Source organism: Oncorhynchus nerka, linkage group LG3 (assembly GCF_034236695.1).
Source record: "Oncorhynchus nerka isolate Pitt River linkage group LG3, Oner_Uvic_2.0, whole genome shotgun sequence".
NCBI lineage: Eukaryota > Metazoa > Chordata > Actinopteri > Salmoniformes > Salmonidae > Oncorhynchus > Oncorhynchus nerka.
The window spans coordinates 47,886,004-47,910,979 of record NC_088398.1 but is presented as its reverse complement, the minus strand read 5'-3'; the positions used below and the strand labels follow the sequence as shown (position 1 = coordinate 47,910,979).

The window sequence follows — 24,976 nt, the reverse complement described above, 5'->3', positions numbered from 1 at the left end:
TGAAGGAGTTCCCACATATACGGAGCACTTGTTTTCTGCTTTTCCTTCACTCTACAATCCAACTCATCCCTAACCATCTCAATTGGGTTGAGGTCATGTGATTGTGGAGTCCAGGTCATCTGATGCAGCACTCAATCACTCTCCTTCTTGGTCAAATAGCTCTTACACAGCCTGGAGGTGTGTTGAGTCATTGTCCTGTTGAAAAACAAATGATAGTAAGCACAAATGATAGTAAGCACAAATCAGATGGGATGGTGTATCGCTGCAGAATGCTGTGGTAGCCATTCTGATTAAGTGTGCCTTGAATTCTAAGTAAATCACTGACAGTGCCACCAGCAAAGCACCCCAACACCATCACACATCCTCCTCCATGCTTCATGGTGGGAACCACACATGTGGAGATCCTCAGTTCACCTACTCTGCGTCTCACAAAGACACGGCGGTTGGAACCAAAAATCTCACATTTGGACTCATCAGACCAAAGGACAGATTTCCTTCAGTATAATGTCCATTGTGTTTCTTGTGTTTCTTGGCCCAAGCAAGTCTTGTTGGTGTCCTTTAGAAGTAAAAAATAAAGAAACACCCTTGAATGAGAAGGTGTGTCCAAACCTTTGACTGGTAATGTATATGTTGAAAAGGGTGGGGCTTAAGCTGCATCCCTGTCTCACCCCCCAGCCCTGTGGAAAGAAATGTGTGTGTTTTTTGCCCATTTTAACCGCACACTTGTTTGTGTACATGGATTTTATAACGTCGTATACCACATTCCATCAATTTGTATAGCAGGCTCTCATGCCAAATTGAGTCAAAAGCTTTTTTGAAGCCAACTGTCACTGGTGTAGAGAGGAGTAGGCAGTCGCAGGTTTAGAACTACTGAATTTATTTAAGCATCGTAGAACAAAGCGGGACGAATCCCAAATGCTGTTGTGCTGCTCTAAATATATCTTCATCAACAAAAAGGCACAGGGCGAACCCAAAGTGCAAAATATAAAGTACTCAGGAAATAGTAGGAGAGATTCCTCTCAGGAAAACAAGTAACATGTATAATGACCGACAAAGATAAATGGCAGTGTATGGGAGTATATATACAGTGGTAGAATGGGGATTGGAACCAGGTGTGTGTAACAATGACAAGACAAGTCCGTGGTTGATGAGTGAAGGGCTGGACAGGAGCTGGACAGGAGGGGGAGCCAAATCGAAGGCTGGTGTGACATCAACAAATAATGATAAGACTTTGCCTTTGTTTTGGTTTGTTCGTTTGTCAATTAGGGTGTGCAGGGTGAAAACGTGGTCTGTCCACTTTTGTGGATTGTGGTGACCAGTCCTTGGTTGATCAGTCCCTGTTTCCAAATATTGTAAAATAGATTTTGTCTGTAAAATGTGTATAAGATGTATAAATTGAAGGTAAACGGCGAAGTGTTTATTAGTTTATTCCAATTTTGGGATCGGTGGTAGGGTTTGCGGGGAACAATAATAAAGGTATATTCTTTTTTTTAAAGTAAGTATGTCTATATAGGTATGTGTATGTATATATGTGTATATGTGGGGGATTGGAAATGATACAGACAATTATATTGATGGAACCAATATTCTTTCCGCAATATTAAGCTAAGAAAAAAAAGAAAAAATGAGAAACCAATGTAAAATATATTTAGTTGATCTATTATTTATGAGTTCGTCAGTGAAAATAAAGCCCAGGCAACACAGTAGGGCTTCAGTAATCACTTTGGAGGCATATCTTTTTCCTCATGGATGCGTTGGAGAGCCATGTGACAGAGCAGCACCACAAAGCGCAGTGACTTACTACAATGGCATCAATAACAACAACGTTTACCGCAGCAGACTGGCTGACAAAACGCCTCTCAGGCCAAAGGACATGACACTGAGCCTGGGTAATGCAGCTTGCTACATACCCAGTCGCTGCGTTATGCAATGTATGTCAACAGACCATGAAAGGGCTAGCTTAAGATCGGAATATCAATGTACGGTTACCTATTATGGAAGGTAATGATTTCTACTTTCTGCAAGCACGTTTTTAGCGTTGATGTGATGGTGAACATAGAGCATTTGTCTTTAGGGTCAATGGATGCTCGTTTGAGTTGGTACAGTAACACAACAAGATCTAGGGCATGGACATTTTCAACTCACAAATACTCACAGTCCATATGATATGTCTGATGTCCATAAGATGATATGATATGTCAAACCCCTGATAGAGAGAATGGTGTGGGAATTAGGTCAGTGTGTCCACTCAACGGCTTGCACTAAAGCTCCGTGTGAGAGGTCCAAGCCCTGTCAAACACCCATACAAAAGCTCTTATGTCATCAGTTGTCGGCCCCAGCCCTCCAATCCTCTCCTACTCTTTTTCTGGTGGCCCTTCACAGACAACAAAAGGGCTGACCCAGACCCCATTCACACAATCATGTCAAGACATCACCTTAGGAGTCAAGGGTTGTCTTGGGTCACAGCACAGTGTTGTTATAGGGGTCAGAGATGAATACGGCCAACCGCTGGTCCCATTTCCATGACATCATCAGGGTTCCAAACTTTTCTTTCATTCGCCCATCATCTCTTTGTTGGGTTCGTTTAATGAATCAATGAGAGACTGACTCAATAGATTGATTGAATAGAAAACTCTCCGAAGTTGAAAAGCCATGGTTTTTGTTTGTAACTAATAGAGTTCTGTATCGCTTCTGTGGAGATTGTTGGGTTAGAATATGGTATTGTATTGCAGTACATTGCATTGTATAAGTGATCATAGTGTTAACCTTAGCAGTAAACCATTTACTGGGCATTCCGAAAGTATTCAGACCCCTTGACTTTTCCCACATTTTGTTATGTTACAGTCTTATTCTAAAATTGATTCAATATTTGTTTTCCTTCATCGGTATTGATGATAATGACAAAGCAAAAATAGGTTTTTAGAAGTTTTTAGATTTTTTTTTTATATAAAAAAATATGACATTTACATAAGTATTCAGACCCTTTACTGAGTACTTTGTTGAAGCACCTTAGGCAGCGATTACGTTTCAAGTACCAGCTCTGGCTGGGCCACTCAAAGACATTCAGAGACTTGTCCCGAAGACACTGCTGCGTTGTCTTGGCAGTGTGCTTAGGGTCGTTGTCCTGAAGGAGAACCTTCGCCCCAGTCTGAGGTCCTGAGCACTCTGGAGTAAGTTTTCAACAAGGATCTCTCTGGACTTTGCTCCATTCATCTATCCCTCGATCCTGACTAGTCTCCCAGTCCCTGCTGCTGAAAAACATCCCCGCAACATGTTGCTGGCACCACAATGCTGACGCTTGGCATTCAGGCCAAAGAGTTCAATCTTGGTTTAATCAGACCAGAGAATCTTGTTTCTCATGAGAGTCTGAGAGTCTTTAGGTGCCTTTTGGCAAACTGCAAGCAGGCTGTCATATGATTTTTTACTGAGGAGTGGCTTCCGTCTGGCCACTCTACATAAAGGCCTGATTGGTGGAGTGCTGAGCACTTGTTGGCTGATTTTCCTTCACTCTGCGGTCCAACTCATCCCAAACCAACTCAATTGGGTTGAGGTCATGTGATTGAGGAGGCCAGGTCATCTGATGCAGCACTCCATCACTCCCTTCTTGGTCAAATCTCTCTTACATAGCCTGGAGGTGTGTTGGGTCATTGTCCTGTTGAAAAACGAATGATAGTCCCACTAAGCTCAAACCAGATGGGATGGCGTATCGTTGCAGAATGCTGTGTTAGCCATGCTGATTAAGTGTCCCTTGAATTCTAAATAAATCACTGACAGTGTCACCAGAAGAGCACTCCCACATCATCACATCCTCCTCCATGCTTCATGGTGGGAACCACACATGCAGAGATCATCACAAAGACATGACGGTTGGAACCAAAAATCTCAAATTTGGACTCATCAGACTAAAGGACAGATTTCCTTGCTTGTGTTTCTTGGCCCAAGCAAGTCTCTTCTTTCTTATTGGTATCCTTTAGTAGTGGTTTCTTTGCAGCAATTCGACCATGAAGGCCTGATTCACGCAGTCTCTTCTGAACAGTTGATGTTGAGATGTGTCTGTTACTTGAACTCTGTGAAGCATTTATTTGGGCTGCAATTTCTGAGGCTGGTAACTAATGAACTTATCCTCTGCAGCAGAGGTAACTCTGGGCCGTCCTTTCCTGTGGTGGTCCTTATAAGAAACAGTTTCATCATAGCACTTGATGGTTTTTGCGACTGCACTTGAAGAAACTTTCAAAGTTCTTGACATTTTCCGGATTGACTGACCTTCATGTCTTAAAGTAATGATGGACTGTCATTTCTCTTTGCTTATTAGAGCTGTTTTTACCATAATATGAACGTGGTCTTTTACCAAATAGGGCTATCTTCTGTATACCATCCCTACCTTGTCACAACCGAACTGATTGGCTCAAACACATTAAAAAGGAAAGAAATTCCACAAATTGACAGGCACACCTGTTAAATGAAATGCATTCCAGATGACTACCTCATGAAACTGGTTGAGAGAATGGAAAGTGTGTGCAAAGCTGTCATCGAGGAAAATGGTGGCTACTTTGAAAATGTCCAATATAAATATATATTTTTCTTTTTTTAACACTTCTTTGGTTACTACATGATTCCATATGTGTTTTTTCATAGTTTTGATGTCTTCACTATTATTTTGCAATGTAGAAAATAGTAAAAAATTAAGAAAAATCCTTGAATAAGGTGTCCAAACATTTGACTGTACTGTATATAGTGTATATTTTGTCTTGCCCACATTAAGTACACATTTTTAACCAACCATGGCTTTTTGTAAGGCAACAAAGTCAGATTGCAGCTCTAACAATGTCTGGTCTACAGTTGGGATAATGGCATACATAATAGTATCGTCTGCATACAGATACATATTACACTTTTTAACAGATAGGCCAGTGTTAGTTTATTTAAATAGCAAGGAGAACAGGTCCCAATACTGACCCCTTTGGTATACCTTTAATAATATCCAGGAACCTAGACTTCTCACCATCAGAAATCATACATTGTGTCCTGTCTGACAGATAATTCTCTAACCACTTGTAGGAAGCCTGATCCAGGCATATTTCAGTCAACATTTGAATGGAAGTGTGATGGTCAACAGTGTCAAAGGCCTTGGGAAGGTATATAATAAACAAGGCAGCACAGTGATTTTTATGATCTAAGCATTTTAACACTATCTAAAAACAAGCGTAGCGTCTGAAACTGCGCTTTGTCCAGGTCTAAAACATGGATTGGTGCACATTAAGAATGTGAAAAGTTCAACAAGTTATTGGCCAGGGATTCAAAATCTTTGGAAAGGCAAGATCATTTTCAGATTTGAAGGAAGTTATTTAAATCAGAAGGATGTCCTCTGTTATGTAAGGGGTAATCTTAGGGGTAACACCAGAAACAATTGTCCAATTAAAGATATAGGTCAACGGTTCTGTTAATGGTGGGTTGCAACGTGTCAGAGTAAATGTATAATTATATCATTTATTACTGGAATTGATTTGGCTAAGTGCAACTGCGCTCACTGTTCAGTGCGTTCTCTGCTTAGCAGCGTTCTCTGCTCAGTTTGGCAGCTGTGCAAGTTGGGAGATGCCCGTGTGCTTCGTGGTTTACCGGATATTATTTTCTGCAGTTTTCTTGAAGATCATTCCGCGACCCACACGCTGCAGCGCTGTCGTTCAGCAGCAGTTGATGCGCTGTCAGTCACTGACTTGTCATTCCCACTCGCCACCACTTACCATTTTCATCAAATGGACTCAAGCTAACCACAAGTTCTGACTGAGCTCAGTTGTCATGAAACGCAAATACGGCAATTCGTTTCTCTCTCTTGGTTTCATTTTTTTTTTTTTTTATTAAATTTATTTTTTACCTTTATTTAACCAGGCAAGTCAGTTAAGAACACATTCTTATTTTCAATGATGGCCTGGGAACAGTGGGTTAACTGCCTGTTCAGGGGCAGAACGACAGATTTGTACCTTGTCAGCTCGGGGGTTTGAACTCGCAACCTTCCGGTTACTAGTCCAACGCTCTAACCACTAGGCTACCCTGCCCATACAAACTTAAGAGAAATAACGAGGAGCACCCACCATGTGTTTTGTACGGGGAAGTGCTTAGTAATGAGTCTCAATACGAACAAATTAATAAAACGACACTGTCCTGTCCAAACATCCACAGCATGAGGGTACACCTAGGGAGTTCTTGCAGAACAGGGAATAATGCTTCAGGAAAAAGTGCTTCAACAGTGGAAAAGTAAGTCAGCTAGCAAGGCATTGTTGTCATTTTATAACAGGTGATGGTAAGCGAAATAAGGGAGTATTATCTCTCATACTAGTAGATGTGAGTTTCTCTTTCAAACAATACCCAGACCTTGTACACAGCTAATAGCTAACGTTATCCAAAGCAATCCAGCAAGCTACTGATGGTGCAACCATAAGTAACAGTAAATACAGACGAAGATGCAAAATTATCAGGTCTACTGTACATATTACTGTAGAATGTATTATTGGAAACAAATGATCAGGCCTACTGTACATATTACTGTAGAATGTATTATTGGAAACAAATTATCAGGTCTACTGTACATATTACTGTATAATTTATTATTGGAAACAAACAACCAGGCCTACTGTACATATTACTGTAGAATGTATTATTGGAAACAAATCTAGATTGGAACTGTTGCAGTTAAAATACAAGTCCTCATTTTTATTCTGAACTGGGATAAAACATATTGAAGCAAGATGCTTTTTGAGGCAAACACTCACACTGGTCTGGGTTGCTCATCTACAGCAGGAAGTGATCTCCTGCCTGACTGAGAAATGAGTAGATGTTCTGGGCAAATTTGGCACCACTATCCTATGCGAGTCAGGGTTGTAAACTCTGGCATACTTAAAAAACAAGTACAGAAACAGTCTCAAGACTGAGCATGACCTCCGTGGTACACTGTCATTACCTGGGTCCAGAATAGACATTCTTGTTGAAAACTTCAACCTGTGCAATTTGATCTATCAGCTTATTCCAGTTCAGAGTAAACAAATAGTTATCGTATTTTAACAGCAACAGTTCCAATTTAGACTTTGTTTTTCAACATTACTTTCTACAGTAAGCCGGCTCATTTTTCACCTGTACTGTTACTGTGCCTGTGTGTGTGTTCTGTTATACATCTGTGTGATGTGGTCAATCAGTTTATTCCAGTTCAGAATTAAAGTTATTTATTGTATTTTAACAGCAACAGTTCCAACCTAGACAGATATGTAAGAGTGTTTTTAATGGGGAACAATATACATGAATAGCTATTTATATGGCTATTTCTTTTCATTGTGTCTTTGTTTTTTTTCTATATTCCATTTGTTTTAGGCATAAGGGTAATGAAATGTACCAATATTTACACATATTTAATAAGCTTGGGTCCCAGGAAAACATAGAATTTCTCATTTGGGTCCCATGCTGAAAAAGTTTAAGAACCCCTGGACTAGAGAACTCCCTCTAGTGGAATGAGATGAATTTTCAGAGACTATTCTTGGATGACTTGAGGGAGGATGTGTAAGGTAAAGTAGAAAGAAGGAGCATGGGAGAGGGAGGAGGGGAGAGGGGGATAGAGCTCAGCGAGCAGAGAAAGAAAAGTGCAAATATAGTGACGCCCGAAGGAGTTGTCACCTCATTTCACTCTGATGCAGCATTAATGTGTCTCTCTCACTCTCCCTCTGAGTGCTGCTTCTCCAGCAATGCTATTTTCTCTTAATTCTGCCATAGACAGGAGGCTACGGTTTGCACAATGAATGACGTGTCACTGTGATTGTTGAATATCATTGCGTGTCAAAGATGTTTCAATTTGCATTTAATTTTTTCATTTCACTCTCCGCTGTTGGTTGACAGAATTTTCCAAAGACTATTGCTGTGTGTTGCTACTGAAGACTACTTTTACAACAGACCAGTGATTTAATATTTTTTTGACACCATGCACTATGAGTCTTAAGGTGAATGACCACAAAAAAAATAGGTGAAAAATCAGTGAGAACTCTCAAAGCATCACAGTCTGTTTAGAACGCTGAGATGACCTCCCGTTCTTTTTTTCAACCATGAATGTGCTGATGTGTTGGCTCCCAAGCCATTATGATGTAACCAGGTTAGACAAAGATAAAAGGTCTGGATAGTAATTTTTAAGATGCTATTTGAGGAAACTTTTATGAGCTGGGATCCTGTCGTACGTACAGTGTGGTTAGTGTACTAAACATAAAGCATTCTGACATTCACAGCAGTGCTTTGTAAACATTATTACAGGACTAACGCCTGTCACTCTCCCTCTCTCTCTCTCTCTCTCTCTCTCTCTCCCTCTCTCCCTCTCTCCCTCTCCCTCTCTCTCTCTCTGCAGTAGCCCTGAAGAACTGTACTTGCAACGGAGAGCTGGCCAATGGTGGTAGCGATGACGGCAAAGCCACGGGATTGGCCGATAGTTGGCTGCCTGAAGGCGAACTCTTGCTGCAGGTCAGCGCTAAGGGCTTGTCATGGCCTAACTTCAGCTGACTGCACTGCCAGCTGAATCGCTGTGTGTGTGTGTGTGTGTGTGTGTGTGTGTGTGTGTGTGTGTGTGTGTGTGTGTGTGTGTGTGCGCGTGTGTGCGCGTGCGTGTGAATGAGTCTGGACCACGTTCATGTTTTTTCTTTTAGCAGAAAATCAGTTTGGACAGAGAGACAGGGACTCAGGGATAGCGTATCAGTCAATATGTCTGCTCCTGTCTATGTCTGTCTGAGGCTCCCATATGAAATGTGTGAGTGCCAGATGGAGTCAGCTGAGTCGGCTAACCGTGTGGCTTAACATGCCCCTTTGGATATTTTTGCAAGATAGGCACCAAAGCACTTGAGAAAATATCTCATTTTCAAAAATAATAAACATCAAAATGTGGAATCTTCTAAAATAAAAAAAATAAAAACACTCTCTCCTCTTTTGGGAACTACAAGGCTTAATATCCAGTGATGAAATGTCGGATAAACCTCATAACTCATTAGCCAGCACTTTGTCTTTAATTCAACATGTAACAGGGCAGGTAGCCTAGGCAGTTAGAGTGTTTTGGGCCAGTAACTGAATGGTCGCTGGCTCGAATCCCCGAGCGGACTAGTTAAAAATATGTCCATGTGCCCTTGACAAGGCATTTAACTCTAGTCGCTCTGAATAAGAGTGTCTGCTAAATGACGGAAATGTACATCTGCTTATTAATTCCCAAGGCTCTAGAATACATTCATATGCTACACCTCAATTTGTCATTCTAGTATTCATTGTCATTTCATTTACTTTAAAATTCCAACTCTAGGGAGCTATTTCAATTTTGTTTCTCTATATGTGTTATTGAGTGGAGAGTGAGCTAGTTGGCTGCCAAATCTCTTTTGGATACGCTAGAGTCATTGATTTTCCAGTCCAGTTCCCCTCTATGTGCAGCACAGTGGAATTCCAGAGTATAGCAGGGGAAACAGTCTGCCAGCCGTCCCTGCTCTATGAACAAAGTTTCATTATTAAGATAAACCTACATCTCTCCGATGTGTTAGTAATGAAGCATGAAAGCTCATTCTGGGGAGGAGGAATTAGTCAAGATGGAATCTTTTAGTCAGATTGAGATAACAGCCATGGGACATTGTAAAAGACTGGGAGACAGGAAGAAAAGGCACATTGTAAAAGACTGGGAGACAGGAAGAAAAGGCACATTGTAAAAGACTGGGAGACAGGAAGAAAAGGCACATTGTAAAAGACTGGGAGACAGGAAGAAAAGGCACATTGTAAAAGACTGGGAGACAGGAAGAAAAGGCAAGGTTAAAGGGAAGAAGCAGAGAAGGTGAACGGTGAAGAGGGCTATTTCTGACCATGTCTGATTTTCTCTCTCCTCATTTTCTTCTCTGTAGTTCAACGTCAGACACTTGGTAGTGAATTATAGACGAGCTGTGAGGTCATTCATTATTTACAGCAGGAGAGGAGGAGGAAAAGAGAGGCAAAACAGATTAATTGAGTTTTCGCCCTTCACTGTCATTGTTGAAAATAGACAGACTGAGGACAGCCTGTTTTCAACCTCTTATACTCAAAGTAGTCCCCCAGAAGCCTAACACTACCGTCAAGTGGGAAAGTAGTTCTGCAGAATGCTGGCAGATACTGTAAGTGTTCATACGGTACAAGCATGCTCAAATGGAGACCCATTAGAGATGTGATCTCTATTCTGCTCATCCAGGAAGTCTACAATCTAGCTTGCATAAATTGTGGTTCTCTAGAGTTCAAGGACATTAAATACTCACTTCAATGCAGTGTTTTAGTACTCGAGTCCAGGACTCTGACTTGACTCAGACTTAAGTCACAATATTTATGACTCATGACCCACCTTAGACTTGACCAGTGGCGAATCGGACTTGGACTCAACCAGTTGTAACTTTATTTTCAGAAAATCACTCTTTTTTCGATAATTCAACATACCAGCTACAACAGCAAATGTTTGATCGCTGTATTATCTATTTAGTGTGGCTTGCGAAAGCAGACACCCTCTTAATAATGTACCACTTATTTCAGACTTTATTGTAGTTATTCCTTGCAACGCTACTCCTCTTACACCATTTAAGTGAGAAATGCCATTCAAACTATGAAACGTGCAGACCGGTTAGCACCAATGTGTTTGCATACAACTTTTTGATTACATATATACGTTCTAAAGGCCCTATTATTACAAATTCCCACGACTTCTCATGCCATGCAGTTCACCCCAGCCCCCATACTCACTAACCAAACTACAATAACGACCCCACTTATTATAGCTAACCCATGACCTTACCTATCTTAAACATTCAGTATTACTACTGCAATGTACAGCTACTAGCACCTCTGGGCTACTTACCTCTACTTGGTCTCCCACTGAAGGATACTATCCACTATTTATAAAACAGTCACTCCCTCTACTACACCAGCCTTGATTTTTCAACACTAACACAATTCTAAACTTCTTCCACAAGGTGCACCATGATATTTCTCTCACCAAATGATAGGCTAAAACTTTTCTAATTCCTCACGAGCAAAAGTGTAGTAGTCTGAGTGTATCCAAAGTAATGAGGTTGTTATAGTAGTCTTATCAAAGTAATGAGACCAGATATTTTAATATATTTAACTTTGACTAGATTTCACTTCTTCAACTACCACAAAAATACTTTTAAAGAGCTGAAGCAAGTCACACAATTGTTCTTCACTGAAAATTACCATCTATTTAGCCTTACAAATGTGCAACACTGTAATGAAGTGTTGCTTTAAAAAAAAAATGATTGGAGAGCAATACAAAGAACTCAAACTTGAACTCAGACTCGAACACTAGGGACTTGGGACTCGACTCTGACTCGAGGTTTAGTGACTTGACTACTTCACTGCTTCAACGTATATGGAACAGTCTTCATAGGGTGTCTGCCACTAGGGGCTTGCAACATTTATTTCACTTCACTAATTTGTAGTTGCTGAATGCCTGGGACATTAGACCCTGGAATCTGGCTATTTACTGTACTTCCAAGATGGTGTACAAGCCATCCAAGCTGACATGAGGATGTTTGTGTTTTGCTGGACTGCAGTGCTTACACACAGAGGATCTGGTGCAGATAATTGGGGTGAATCACTGATTATTAGTGAAAGAGCAACATGACATCGCCATACTTTAGTCATTGCTCAGCCCCTGGGAAGACTGAGTGTACTTTCTGTGTTTGCACCCATTGCACTGTCCGTACATGAGTTTGTTCATGTCAGCTAGTGTTAGTGTGTGTGTGTGTGTGTGTGTGTGTGTGTGTGTGTGTGTGTGTGTGTGTTGTCCTGGGTTTTTGTGTGAGTGTTAGCAGATCAGGTGATGGATGAACATGCTAATGTCTGTTTTGTTTTAATAAGGTAAATATGGTTATATGCCTGTTTGTAAGTCTGGTCACTAAATGTTCTTGTGTGGAAGGGCAAGGCAGTGTGTGTGGTTAGTGGGGTGGAAACATGGGAGCAGCTGTTCCTGTTTGGGATAAAACAAATGAGTGACTAATCTCTTATTCCTGATATTATTTGATTACCTCTAGTTCAGAACAACCCTGCCTTGCATACAGTATACTGACAACACCTCATCCTCTGTTAGGGTTTAGAGGATAGGATACATACAAATGTGGGATCATAATTTGACCTATGTTGTCACAGCAAAATAATCCTGCAGGAAAAGGATTAGAAATTTTAGTCCATAATGTTGCTTGATGGGTGGTTAGGCTATTAGCTGGCCAAAAGTAGGCTTCATGAAAAGTGCAATAACGTTAATATAATTGTGTGTTAGTGTAGGTTTTCCGTGAATTTATGTAAATCACAAAACTCATCTGCATTTCCTGCGGTGCTACAAAATTCTCAGCAACAGAAGAGTGATCAAATTAATATCCTACATCTGCATGACCACCACTACAGTCACATTTTTCCTAAAGTAATCAAAACACACAGCAGAATTCTGAATGAGATGCATGTTCTAACAGAACCCGGAGATATGAGAGGACTAAGGAAGGACTAAGAAAGGAGGACGAAGCCTAACAGAAGTTTAATAAGTGATCATTGTGTTGTCTAACCATTTTTCCTCATCTCGTGCATGTTTGACCTACAGGCTCTGAACGGCTTCATCCTGGTGGTCACTAATGATGGGACCATTTTTTACTCCTCTCACACCATCCAGGATTACCTGGGCTTCCACCAGGTACCGTACAGATTGTCCCCCCTCCCTTTCCGTAGCCCAGTGAAGGTTATATCCCTAAAACATGACCAGGTTGTTCTGTCTCTCAGCTCATTCATAATGGACAAGCAGGCATCTGGTGAGGCAGCTTGATCATCTTTGTGGTCTTGACTGAATAATAGCATTCATTCTACAGCTGGGTAACCCCAGTGCAGCATTGGCATGCATGTTTGCAAACGTTAACGCATAATCCTCCATCGACACCTGGTCATCTCTGATCTAGGTTTTGATCATTAATTACATGCAATACGGACATCCAATGTTACCCTGTAGAACTGTAGAGGTTTTCCGTGTAGAGACAGTTGCCTATAGATGCTATGGTCTTGCAAAATAGATTTTATCTCAATGAGACTAACCTGTATAAACCTGGTTAAATGAACATAATATTAATTGGCATTATGGTTGTGGTTTGGGGTTGGGGGTTGCGTGCGGTGTCTGCTGCGATTTGTCGGGGGCCGTTGTCTGGGCTGTGGCCCCTGCCTGCTCAGTGTGTAGTCTTATTCTGCTCAGCAGGTCCACAGCGAGAAACTGGGAGAGACCAGTCTATTAATAGCATGACCTTTAGTGAAAAGAAACCACCAGCCATGGTAGTGGATAGTGGGCAGCAGCACTAGCCAGCGCCACAGACGCTGAAGAGTTGGATGGGAGGATGGAGGGATAGTAGAGGCACAAAGGATTGAAACAATTCTCACACATTATGCAGTCTACTGTATGAAATTCAGACCCTGGAGAAGTTCAGTACACACTGAGACACTGGGAATTCAACACACTCTTGGAGATACAGTATATCCCAGACTCTTTCACTATAGCGATGTTCCCATAACATCAAACCTTCAGTTTAGCAGTATAGTGTCCAAAGTTCCCTCAATGTAATTTGCATAAGGATGCCCTCAATAATGTAGATTTTGTGTGTCTGTATTGTGCATGCTTTCCATAATCTTTATTTTAACTGTCTTTATAATGTGTATATTTCCAAAACCTTTATGTTGTTTGTCTCTATATAATCTACCAATCTTTGTCTCCCTACCCCCTCCTTCCTTCCTTCTCCCACTCCCTCTCCCTCCTGCCTCTCTCTCCTTCCACAGACTGATGTTATGCACCAGAGTGTGTATGAGTTGGTTCATACTGAGGACCAGCAGGAGCTGAGGAGTAACCTCCACTGGGCCCTCAACCCACCTGACATCGTGGCCCCTGTGACCCCACTGGGAGAGACCCCCTCAGGTGAAATCGTGCCTCAATGTTAGACCTCTATGAATACCCTCTTCATAATGCATTGCAAATGCCATTATAACACCTTGTAAACATCTATAACTAATAACTGCTCATAAACACCTAAAACCTAAAACCTTAGACCACGGGTTCTCCATCCTTGTTGCACATTGTTTTAGAGAAAGGCTCAGGCCTCTGCACCGAACTACCTCTCCACTAGGGGTAATGCTGCAAGGTTTTCCTTCTGGTAGAGAGGACGCTGTCACATGGCGTGCTAAGACTACATTAGCCTCTCGGGCTAATTACATAAGTGTATTTTCAACAGAGCTGGGAGAAGAGGACCACAGTCAGGTCAATAATTACTCCAGAGAGAGGCCACATACAGAACAGAACAAAAGCAGCACAGTTAGCAGTTTCAATGTGCTGAGAGATATTGAATAAGGCTTTGTTTACTCATTTTTAGCTTTTTGTGTTGATGAACTCCTTTACAAACATAAAAATTATTATTATTTAATGAGATGAATAAGCAGTTTTATCAGTGATTACCTCAACTGTTTGTATTACCATTTTAGGGAAGTGGCACAGATTTGTTCTGTTTCTACTGTATGACTGAACAGTATACTGTAATCTTGAGGATCATTTCCAAGTATAGTGAAATAGGTGGTTAGAGGATTTTGATGGTAACGCCTGGTCTGAACATGTCATATCTTCTGACCCACAGATGCTGAGCCGGACAGCAGCACTACTGCCACTGTGACCTATAACCCTGAGCAGCTCCCCCCAGAGAACTCCTCCTTCCTGGAGAGGAACTTTGTGTGTCGCTTCCGATGCCTCCTGGACAATTCCTCTGGCTTCCTGGTAGGTGTTATCGCCACCCCAGCCATCAACCCGACCTAACACCCCTCACCCCAACCAAATACCTTCAATCCCCGAATAGTGTGTGTCTAACAGTCTTTTAGGCTCACCCAGAGTCAAGCTCACATTGAATTAGTGTGACATGTTAATACGTCACAATGCGATTTTGATGGATTAACATGGACATCAGATTCAATTAAACATATTGTCAGATGGGCTTTGGACAGAGAATCAAACACACGGACAATCGAAGACGAAAATATACATAATGTCTTAAACAAATGTTTGCATTCTCCCACCCTGCCAGGCCCTAAGTCTGCAGGGCAGGCTGAAGTTCCTGCATGGTCAGAACCAGCGCCAGGATAACGGGGGCAAGGCGCCCCCCCAGCTGGCCCTGTTTGCCATCGCTACGCCCCTCCAGCCCCCCTCCATCCTGGAGATCAGGACCAAGAACATGATCTTCAGAACCAAACACAAGCTGGACTTCACCCCCATGGCATGTGACACAAAGTACGCTCACTTTGACTTGCTCATTATCATGCTGATGTTGTGGCAGTTGCAATCAATTAAATACATTTACATCTTACCCAGAGCGTGTATTTTCGTACTGGTTTCCTGTGGGAATCGAACCCACAATCTTGGCATTGCAAGCTCCATGCTCTACCAACTGAGCCACATGGGACCAATAACTGGACTGATGTACAATAATACTGAATGGACTGTCATTTGTCACAGTCATAATGTTATTGTAATGTAGCACTTGTTATCATATGAAGTGAAACCATGTTAATTGACATTATCCTTTGTCTTTTTGCAGGGGGAAAATTGTGCTTGGGTATACTGAAGCTGAACTTCGGGTGCGAGGTTCCGGCTATCAGTTTATCCATGCAGCGGATATGTTGTACTGTGCTGAGAACCATGTCCGAAGTAAGCCTCATGTCTATTATGTCTATCTATCATCAGGTTATTTAGGGGTTCAAGCTTTGAAAAAATACAAACATGGGAGTATTTATTTCGGATTGGTTTGAATTGGTTCTGTCCTCAAACATCAGTGAGGCCGGGTCTGACCAGGTCAAAGATGGTGGTCACAGAGTTCGGACAGCTTTCCCAAGTAATCCCAGTAGATTACGGAGCAGATTGAGCAAAGCCGCAGAGCCGATAGGATAGGCCCACAAATCCACTACATGAGCAGAGTACCAGCAATGATCCATTTACAGTGCCTTCAGAACGTATTCACACCCCTTGACCTTTTCCATATTTTGTTCTGTTACAAGCTCGGATAAAATCTATTTAATTGTAATTTTTTGTCAACGATCTACACAAAATACTCTGTAATGTCAGTGGAAGACAAAAAGTATAAGTATTCAACCTCATAAGACAATACATATTATAATCACCTTTCACAGTCTTTCTGGGTACGTCTCTAAGAGCTCTGCACACCTAGACAGTACAATATTATCACATTATTCTTTTTAAAATTCTTCAAGCTCTGTTGGTTAGTTGTTTATCATTGCTAGACAGCCATTTATACGTCTTGCCATAGATTTTCGAGTAAAAACTGTAACTAGGCCACTCAGGGACATTCAATGTCATCTTGTTAAGCAACTCCAGTGTATATTTGTCTCCCAGTGTCTGTTGGAAAGCAGACTGAACTAGGTTTCCCTCTAGGATTTTGCCTATGCTTAGCCTTATTCTGTTTCTTTTTATAAAAAAATATTCCCTTGTCCTTGTTGATGACAAGCATACCCATAACACGATGCAGCCACCACCATGCTTGAAAATATGAAGAGTAGTACTCAGTGATGTTCTGTGTTGGATTTGCCCCAAGCATAACATTTTGTATTCAGAACATAAAGTACATTTCTTTGCCAAATTTTTTGCAGTTTTCTTTAGTGCCTTATTGCCAACAGGATGCCTCATCGTGAAATTCCTGAGCGGTTTCCGTCCTCTCCAGCAACTAAGTTAGGAAGGTTGCCTGTATCTTTGTAGTGACTGGGTGTATTGATAAAACATCCAAAGTGTAATTAATAGCTTCACCATGCTCAAACCGATAATCAGTGTCTGCTTTAGGTGCCCTTCTTTGCGAGGCATTGGAAAACCTCCCTGGTCTTTGTGGTTGAATCTGTGTTTGAAATTCACTGCTCGACTCAGGGACCTTACAGACAATTGTATGTGTCGGGTACAGAGATTAGGTAGTCATTAAAATTATTTTAAACACTATTATTGCACACAGAGTGAGTCAATGCAAATTATTAGGTGACTTGTTAAGCACATTTTTACTCCTGAACTTATTTAGGCTTGCCATAACAAAGGGGTTGAATACTTATTGACATTTCAGCTTTGCATTTTTTATTAATTTGTAAACATTTCTAAAAATGTCCTATTTCACATTGTGTGGTTTTGTGTGTAGGCCAGTGACACAAAATCAAAATGTAATCCATTTTAAAAATCAGGCTGTAACACAACAAAATGTGGAAAAAGTCAAGGGGTGTGAATAATTTCTGAAGGCACTATAGCTACCAACACAGCCCCACACTCACATAGAAATATTACAGGGACTACCTAGCTACCTACTCTGCCTTCACATTGGAATTTTTCCTAGATTAGTTTCTTAAACAAATAAATCTACCAACCATTGCTCCTTGCTAGAGCATAATCTTATGGCAATGATAAGGCAACGATAGCTAGCTAGATATGTATTTAGAATCAGTAAGTAGAACAGAAGTAGAACTCTACCCATTGTCACTTCTGCAGAGTACTGTAGCTTTGACAAAATGTACTACTTACCATGTGTACGCCTCACTCTAAAAGACTGTGTCCTGTGGATTCAGTGATGAGGACAGGCGAGAGCGGTCTGACCGTGTTCAGACTCCTCACCAAGGACAACTGCTGGAAGTGGGTCCAGGCCAACGCCAGGCTGGTCTACAAGAATGGCAAACCAGACTACATCATCGCCACGCAGAGGCCTCTGATGTACGTGAACTCCCCTGGGCCCTGTCACATCCAGCCCCAAATACACACACTGTCTGGGAACAGTAGTTTTTCCGACTCAGGTCATATGGCCAGGAAATATTCACGGTCCTAATAGCTATAGGGACACAGTTATGACATAGTTGTCACGAATCCCGCCGAAGATGGTGCCTCTTCCTGTTCGGGCGGCGGTCGTCGTCTGTGGGGGAGCTGGGGTGGATGTCGGGAGACCACTCCTCTCCCATCGCTCCATCCTCTCCATTATCAGGTCCATCGCCGAACCGATCCGATGGAGGACGGCTGTATGATGGAGGACACGCTCCTCCATCGATGGAAGATGGGTGGTCGCTGCTCGTGCTGACTCCATGGGTTTGGTGCAGGCTTCTGTCATGTACTTCTAGAAGTAGTGGGTGGAGGAGTCAGGCGCAGAGAGCAGGGTAGTTGATATGTGGAATATTTATTCCCAAAAACTAGTGTCGGTCAACGCCACACACACGGGCGCAATAAGACCCAGTCCAAAACAACAGGACGAAAACGGTACGAGAACAAAATATTTCCACAGAAATCACACACATCAAATAACAGAAAACAAGCCTGCACAAAAACCGACGGGCCTACCGGGTTTAAATAGCCCAAAACCTAAACAAGAAACAGGTGCAACTAATCAGACAAAACTAAATGAAACAGAAAAGGGGATCGGTGGCAGCTAGTAGGCCGGCGACGACGAGCACCGAGCGCCGCCCGAACAGGAAGAGGCACCATCTTCGGCGGGATTCGTGACAATAGTTGTGTTTTTCTAATGTGACGAGAACACCAGACAACACAGATGGAGGAAGGGATTATCGTGTGTGTATGATCTCAGTGAGGCCATTTTCAGATCAGTTTCCATGCATGACCAATCATGTGGCAGTACAGTAACACGCCGTTTAAACAGTGGTGAATTCCGACCATGACAATCTCACAGGTGTTGTTTATTTTCTGTCCATCTAGGGAGGAGGAAGGGGGCGAGCACCTATGTAAACGATCCATGCACCTCCCCTTCACCTTCGCGACGGGAGAGGCCCTGCTCTACCAGTCTAACCACCCAATTGCACGCTTCAACGACGGTGCCCAGGGCTCTGAGAATAACGTCAGCAATTCCAAGAAGGGACGGACTGACAGGGTCTCCAGGGAGGGCCTGGATCCAGGCTCCCTATTGGGGGCACTGATGAGTCAGGATAAGTCTGTGTACGTCTGCCAGCCGGCCCTGGAGCCCAAGCTGTCCTTCCACAGCAGTCTGTTTGGGGACCGGGTCGGCCTCTCTGACTCCGACCCCACTGCTTTGCTCCAGGGCTGGGATGAGTCATCCAGTGGTGTAGTGGGTCCGGGTCTTCCAGAGCCGGCGTCAAGCTTTGATCCACTGCTGGCGACCCTAGACTCCCTGTCCCTGGAGGGTCAGGGGGGTGTGGTGGACAGGGAAGGGGACAGATGCAACGGGGAGGCCTGTTCCAATGGGGAGCTTTTTGGGGCTCTGGAGGGCCTGGGGCTGAGCGCCGAGGACCTGGAGCTGCTGCTGCTGGACGAAAGGATGATCCAGGTGGAGATGGACCCTGAGCGGGTTCCTACCCTGGATGACCTGCTGACCAACGACGAAATCCTCTCCTACATCCACAACTCCCTGGAGGCAAAGACAGACGCGGCAGAGGACGGGGGCCAGGTGCCCTCCACTATCCCGGGTACAACTGCCCCAATAACGACGACAACAACAACAAAGGCACCTGTTGAAAGTAATCCCACTTCTGCCACCAATGTGCACTCTCAATACCTTCCTCATAAGTCTTCCGTAGTGGGGCAGGCACCCATAGTTCAGCTTTCCCAGAAGATGCAGCAGTACCTCAGCATGCGACCAGGGGTGGTGGTCCAAGACTGGGCCCAGCATAATAATCACCTGCCCCATCCTGTGGTGCATGGACTCCAGGGGCAGAGTCAGCCCATACACAATGGACAATGGACATCCCAGCACATTCTAGCCAGTACAGGGGTCCCGGTTGACCACTGTCACACCCCCCAGTCTCTGTTCAATGGAATGGCGTCAGAGCCGGATGGGGATCTTCACCGGCGGCAAGCCGACCAGCACCAACACTACCTCCAGCAGCATCAACAGCAGGACATAGTCCAGAGCCAGCTCCCTCTGTGCCATGCCAAACAGCCGGACGCCAATCTCAACGGAGTGTATGGCATTCCAAACACACACACAGAGCATCACCCAGCTGGTAAACAGCAGTGGCAGGACTACAGCTACAGCCACCTTGGGGAAACCACCCTGAACAGCAACCCCCGCCTCAGCAATGGCCACATACCTCCCGTCACACAACCCACCGTAGACGCTTGTATGAATTTCACTATGGCTGATAATCCAGGCATGGATTATATCATCAACGAATGCTCGTATGGGGGGAACGAGGAGCAACAGGGGACAGAGGCCGCCGTTTCATCCTACCAGAGGATGAACCACAAGCAGCAGCAGGAGCAGCTGCCCCCTCCCTTGGCTCAGGTGCTGTCCAGTCTCTCGCAGTGCCCTCCGCCAAACGCTACCCTGGAGCAGATCCTGGGGGTTGGACAGTCCTACAGACAGCTGCCCTCACTGGAGGCCTATGACATGGTAACCTCTGACATCCCTCACGACCCCAACCACAGTAAGGTGAGACCACAGTGATTATATATTAATATATTCTAATTCTATTCCTTTGGGTGAGAGCTCCTGACAGTGGCATTAGAGTTGATGGTAGGGCTAGGGATGGAAATGAGTTACATTTAGGGTTAAGGTAAGGTTATGGCTTTTTTTTACTGTGAATGGTAGGGTTAAGGTTAGGGTTATGGGTCTCCTAATTGAATATGCACTGCCTAAGAGTTAGATGATTTGCATAAGGGTTCATCAGTTTTTACATCTCTTCCCCAACCTTCATATTGATTTGAAGACCAGTGCATGATCCAGCAGAGGCTTTAGCTGGGACAATGGTCCCTAGCAGAGGGCCTCAGAGGCCATGACAGCTGGACAGTGGTAGACAAAGTTCTGAATCATCCCCCTAGTTGCTTTGCATTGTTTATTTTCAAATCAAATTTTATTTCTCACATGCGCCAAATACAACAGGTTTAGACCTTGCAGTGAAATGCTTACTTACAAGCCCTTAACCAACAACGCTTTAAGAAGTTAAGTAAAGATAAGTAAAAAGTAAAAAAATAGATAAGTAAAACATAGAAAATAAAAGTAACAAATAATTAAACAACAGCAGTAAAATAACAAGTAAGGCTATATAAAGGGGGTACCGGTACAGAGTCAATGTGGAGACTATATACAGGGGGTACCGGTACAGAGTCAATGTGGAGACTATATACAGGGGGTACCGGTACAGAGTCAATGTGCGGGGGCACCGGTTAATCGAAGTGATTAATATGTACATGTAGGTAGAGTTAAAGTGACTATGCATAGATAATAAACAGAGTGTAGCAGCATAGAAGAGGGGTCTGGGTAGCCCTTTGATTAAGCTGTTCAGGAGTCTTATGGCTTGGGGGTAGAACCTGTTAAGGAGCCTTTTGGACCTAGACTTGGCGCTCCGGTACCGCTTGTCGTGCGGTAGCAGAGAGAACAGTATGACTAGGGTGGCAATGTTTTAGGGCTTTCCTCTGACCACCTAGTATAGAGGTCCTGGATGGCAGGAAGCTTGGCTCCAGTGATGTACTGGACCGTATGCACTACCCTCTTTAGCACTTTGCGGTCGGAGGAGAGTTTATTGTTAAATAATCGTAAGGAAGTGGGGACAAAATAATGATCTTATTGTTGACGAGAGTGAGGAGGAGTGAAAGTAGGAATCTGTCAAGGAACAGTTACCACCACTCATGTTGTGCCACTTGTTCTGTTTGAATGTTCAGGGTCACCAGTATGAATCTAAGATAAAAGGCCTTCTGGCCAGCCTGAGTTGTTTTCCTTTTTTTCCTGACCTACGAATTTGCTCTGCTACTGTACCATTGCCTAATAAAGACACACAGAGGCTCAGGCAAAGAGGGGGTGGGGATAGAGGCCAGCGGCAGGCTTTCAGTGACGCCTGTAGAAAAATCCAGTCAGCATTTTCAGTTCAAAGTGGATTGTCCCATTGTTTCTGATGGACAGAGAGTGGATACATTTGGAGCATTCATAACAGGGCCTATTGGGACATTGACTCTAGTTGGCATAGTACATCCGCCAGTGCAACAACATGAAAGAGACATACATACATACTGTACTCTCTAATGCCCTACTGACCCCCTGGAACTGCAATTCAGACCGTGCATTGAATTAATGGAGACTTCTTAAAGGGAACTGACAAGTACGTGATCCCAGGTTTGAGGCAAATTAGTCGGAAGTGACAGTGGTTATCCATAGTTCACACCAGGACAATTGCAATTCACGGCCACAATGTGTTTAGATAAATCATTACGATCACGATTAATTCAAGAATAACTTCAAGAATGAATACTGCGAATCACAATCTGGGTAAGGTAAAAAATCATTTTTTAGATGTTTGATTTTTGATGGTTTGATATTGAGAATGTATCTTTCAACAACTCTTGATTAAATCGCCAATACTTCTGACAATGCAGTCATAGATATGGCATGTGTTAATCTGTTAATCAACCATCAACGGTCATATACTATTCACAAGCTGACATGCACTTTCCCGTCATTGTTTCCCTGTCTTCTTCTTCCTCTTTTCTTAGATGGAAAATGGCTGCATTTTTAACGGGACCTACTCAGGAGGATGTGTTCTGCCCAATGGGAATGGTGTGGTGCCCTCTAACGGCCAGCTCCCCTGCCCTGACACTTTATCCAGCCTCCCTGATGCCCAGTCCTCAGGCTTTTACCTCTGACTGGGGACCACCAGGGGACACTGACTGACTGACTGACTCAAGGAGGGTCACAACCAACCATCCTACCACTGGACCAGCCTTGTACTGTACAACTAGTTGATAACATGGATCAAAAACAAGACGTAGGCCTAAATGTTTTCGGTACTTTTTGTTTTGTTTGATGTTTTATAATAACATAATTATCATTTGAGTCCTTTGTTTATAATATGCTGTCAGAGCGCTAAAGTTGAGTTTTAATACGTTTTTTAAAATAGCACAGAGAAGTAAATGAGAGTCTTTTAACTGTTGTTTCTGTGTTTTTCATGTTTAAAAAAAAGCATTCTCTTTTTCCTCCCATTTGAAGTACAGCATGGTAATTGGTAGTCAAGGAGACACTACCTACCCCAGCATGTATAGATGCTAATGGCACCATCATCTTTATGATTTGTGACACATGACATCATCATCAGTGTTACGAGTTGTCATACAATAGGAATGTAACTTTCAAATGCAAAGGTCAATAATGCTCAAGTTTACTGTAATGGGTAATGTAATGAATTGTCTTAGAAAATGAGATATGTGATGTCAAGTAAAAAAAGGTTTAAAAAAGGTTTAGAATATCTGAATTTGGTCTAGAATATCCTGCACTTTATTTCAACCACCCACTGATGCTGATACGGAAGTCGGTCGGGGATACCAGGGTTATTTAGGTCCATTTTTTATTTTTATTTTTTATGTTTTAATATTTAAGGTGGCTGTTACTGATGTATGTTGGAGAATCTGTAACAATAATTGTCTTTTTTTGTAAAAAATAAATGGTATTATATTTCAGGTGATGGGTTGATGTCCTCACAGGCACATACACTTCTATACAATTGTCATAATAATATTTATTTCACTTCACTTTTTATTCTTTTGATGTTGTCATTGACATCTTGTACCTCTGGGTTAGAGCTTGTCCAATACTAAAGTCAACTGTGACTGAACTAGCAGAAGACACTCATTTGACCTCAGTATTTATTTATTTTACAACAATTACGTTTTCATCAATTGTCATTCATGTCCTCTAACATACAATACATTAGAGGGTAACATCTTGGTGAGAGAGGAAGTATATTGTCAGAATCTATAGGTTTCCAACAACTATTCCGGTCTTAAGATGATGATCTAATGACAGATTTGTAAACATTGAAAACCAAACGTGAGTATTATAAGGTCTCTTCTAGAAGGATACAATTTTGAATGTTTTATGTAAATAGTAAATGATTGGGAAGTAATGCTGAATAGAAATATGTCATCATGAAGATGCTGAAAAGAGATTTCTCCTTGTAGTTGTTACAATAATTATTGTCATTATTATTGTTATCATTATGAGTTTTAAGTTGAAATGGGATACAAGTGGTTACATGTTTTCAGAATCAACTTGGTTACTTTCCCATTTCTTTTTTTTACTATGAAAATGTTTGATATATTTAACATGATTGATGTGACCTATTAACAATGTGATTTTTAAAAAAGTGTTCATTAAAACAAACAATGTTTTTGAGAAATACAGGTATGTAATTAGGTTCTGTGTCATTTCACTTGTTTTAAGCACTATTTTTTTGAAAACACACTGCTTCTTCAACTCTTGTATTGACTCAGTTTTGATTGTACATATACTGTACTTACTCTCATGTCACTCTTCTGAGATTACAACATTGTGCCATACTACTGACACTCAAGGGATTTAATGTTTTGAGAACTTTATTTTGTCTTTTACGTAGTCACATTGAATTGACATTAACATGCTAACAGGAGCAGGTGCAGATGTTATAATGATAGAAAGTGGATAAATTTTTACCCATGTCCTTTGACTGCTTTTTTCAAATGTATCCCTTTGGTCCTTTGAAATAAAGGACTTCTGCAATCACATTGAAACTTGAATAATATTACTATTATTTGGCAAATGTGTTCAAGTGAGATGTATCTTTAACAAGGCATATTTATTTGAAGTGTCTTTGGGTCCAACCACCGTGGCCAATGGAGAGTTAAATTAATAGCATGAATCCCATCAGAGAGGGAGACTAAAATACAGTATCTCTTTATGATGGTTTGAACTTTGGCCCCGGCTCTACCGCATCAGTACTTTAGAAATATTCACACAGGCTTTAAAAGGGATAGCCTGTTCACTGTTCTCTCCATACTCTTCATACTGACACATATTGCTTCTTTGACTAGACTGCTCTCTCTCTCTCTCTCTCTCTCTGCTTCTTAATGGGATTTCAGAGTAGGCCACGGCTGCTTTTTTCATCCTCATACCCCAGGCCGAAAACCAGACATGGTAAGGCT

General features: G+C 42.3%; 1 protein-coding gene across 1 annotated transcript in view; it reads left to right on the top strand.

Annotated features, from left to right (window-relative positions):
* LOC115109767 (aryl hydrocarbon receptor-like) overlaps positions 1-24,565 on the top strand; it is a 47,035-nt gene extending 22,470 nt beyond the window's left edge. The window contains exons 3-11 of the mRNA XM_065013000.1: positions 8,375-8,487; positions 12,623-12,712; positions 13,834-13,969; positions 14,679-14,815; positions 15,120-15,322; positions 15,630-15,739; positions 17,644-17,785; positions 18,773-20,462; positions 22,517-24,565. Of these exons, the coding sequence (XP_064869072.1) occupies positions 8,375-8,487; positions 12,623-12,712; positions 13,834-13,969; positions 14,679-14,815; positions 15,120-15,322; positions 15,630-15,739; positions 17,644-17,785; positions 18,773-20,462; positions 22,517-22,666 (2,771 nt within the window). The 3' untranslated portion in view covers positions 22,667-24,565. The remainder of the gene's footprint in view (positions 1-8,374; positions 8,488-12,622; positions 12,713-13,833; positions 13,970-14,678; positions 14,816-15,119; positions 15,323-15,629; positions 15,740-17,643; positions 17,786-18,772; positions 20,463-22,516) is intronic.
* Positions 24,566-24,976: the final 411 nt, after the last annotated feature.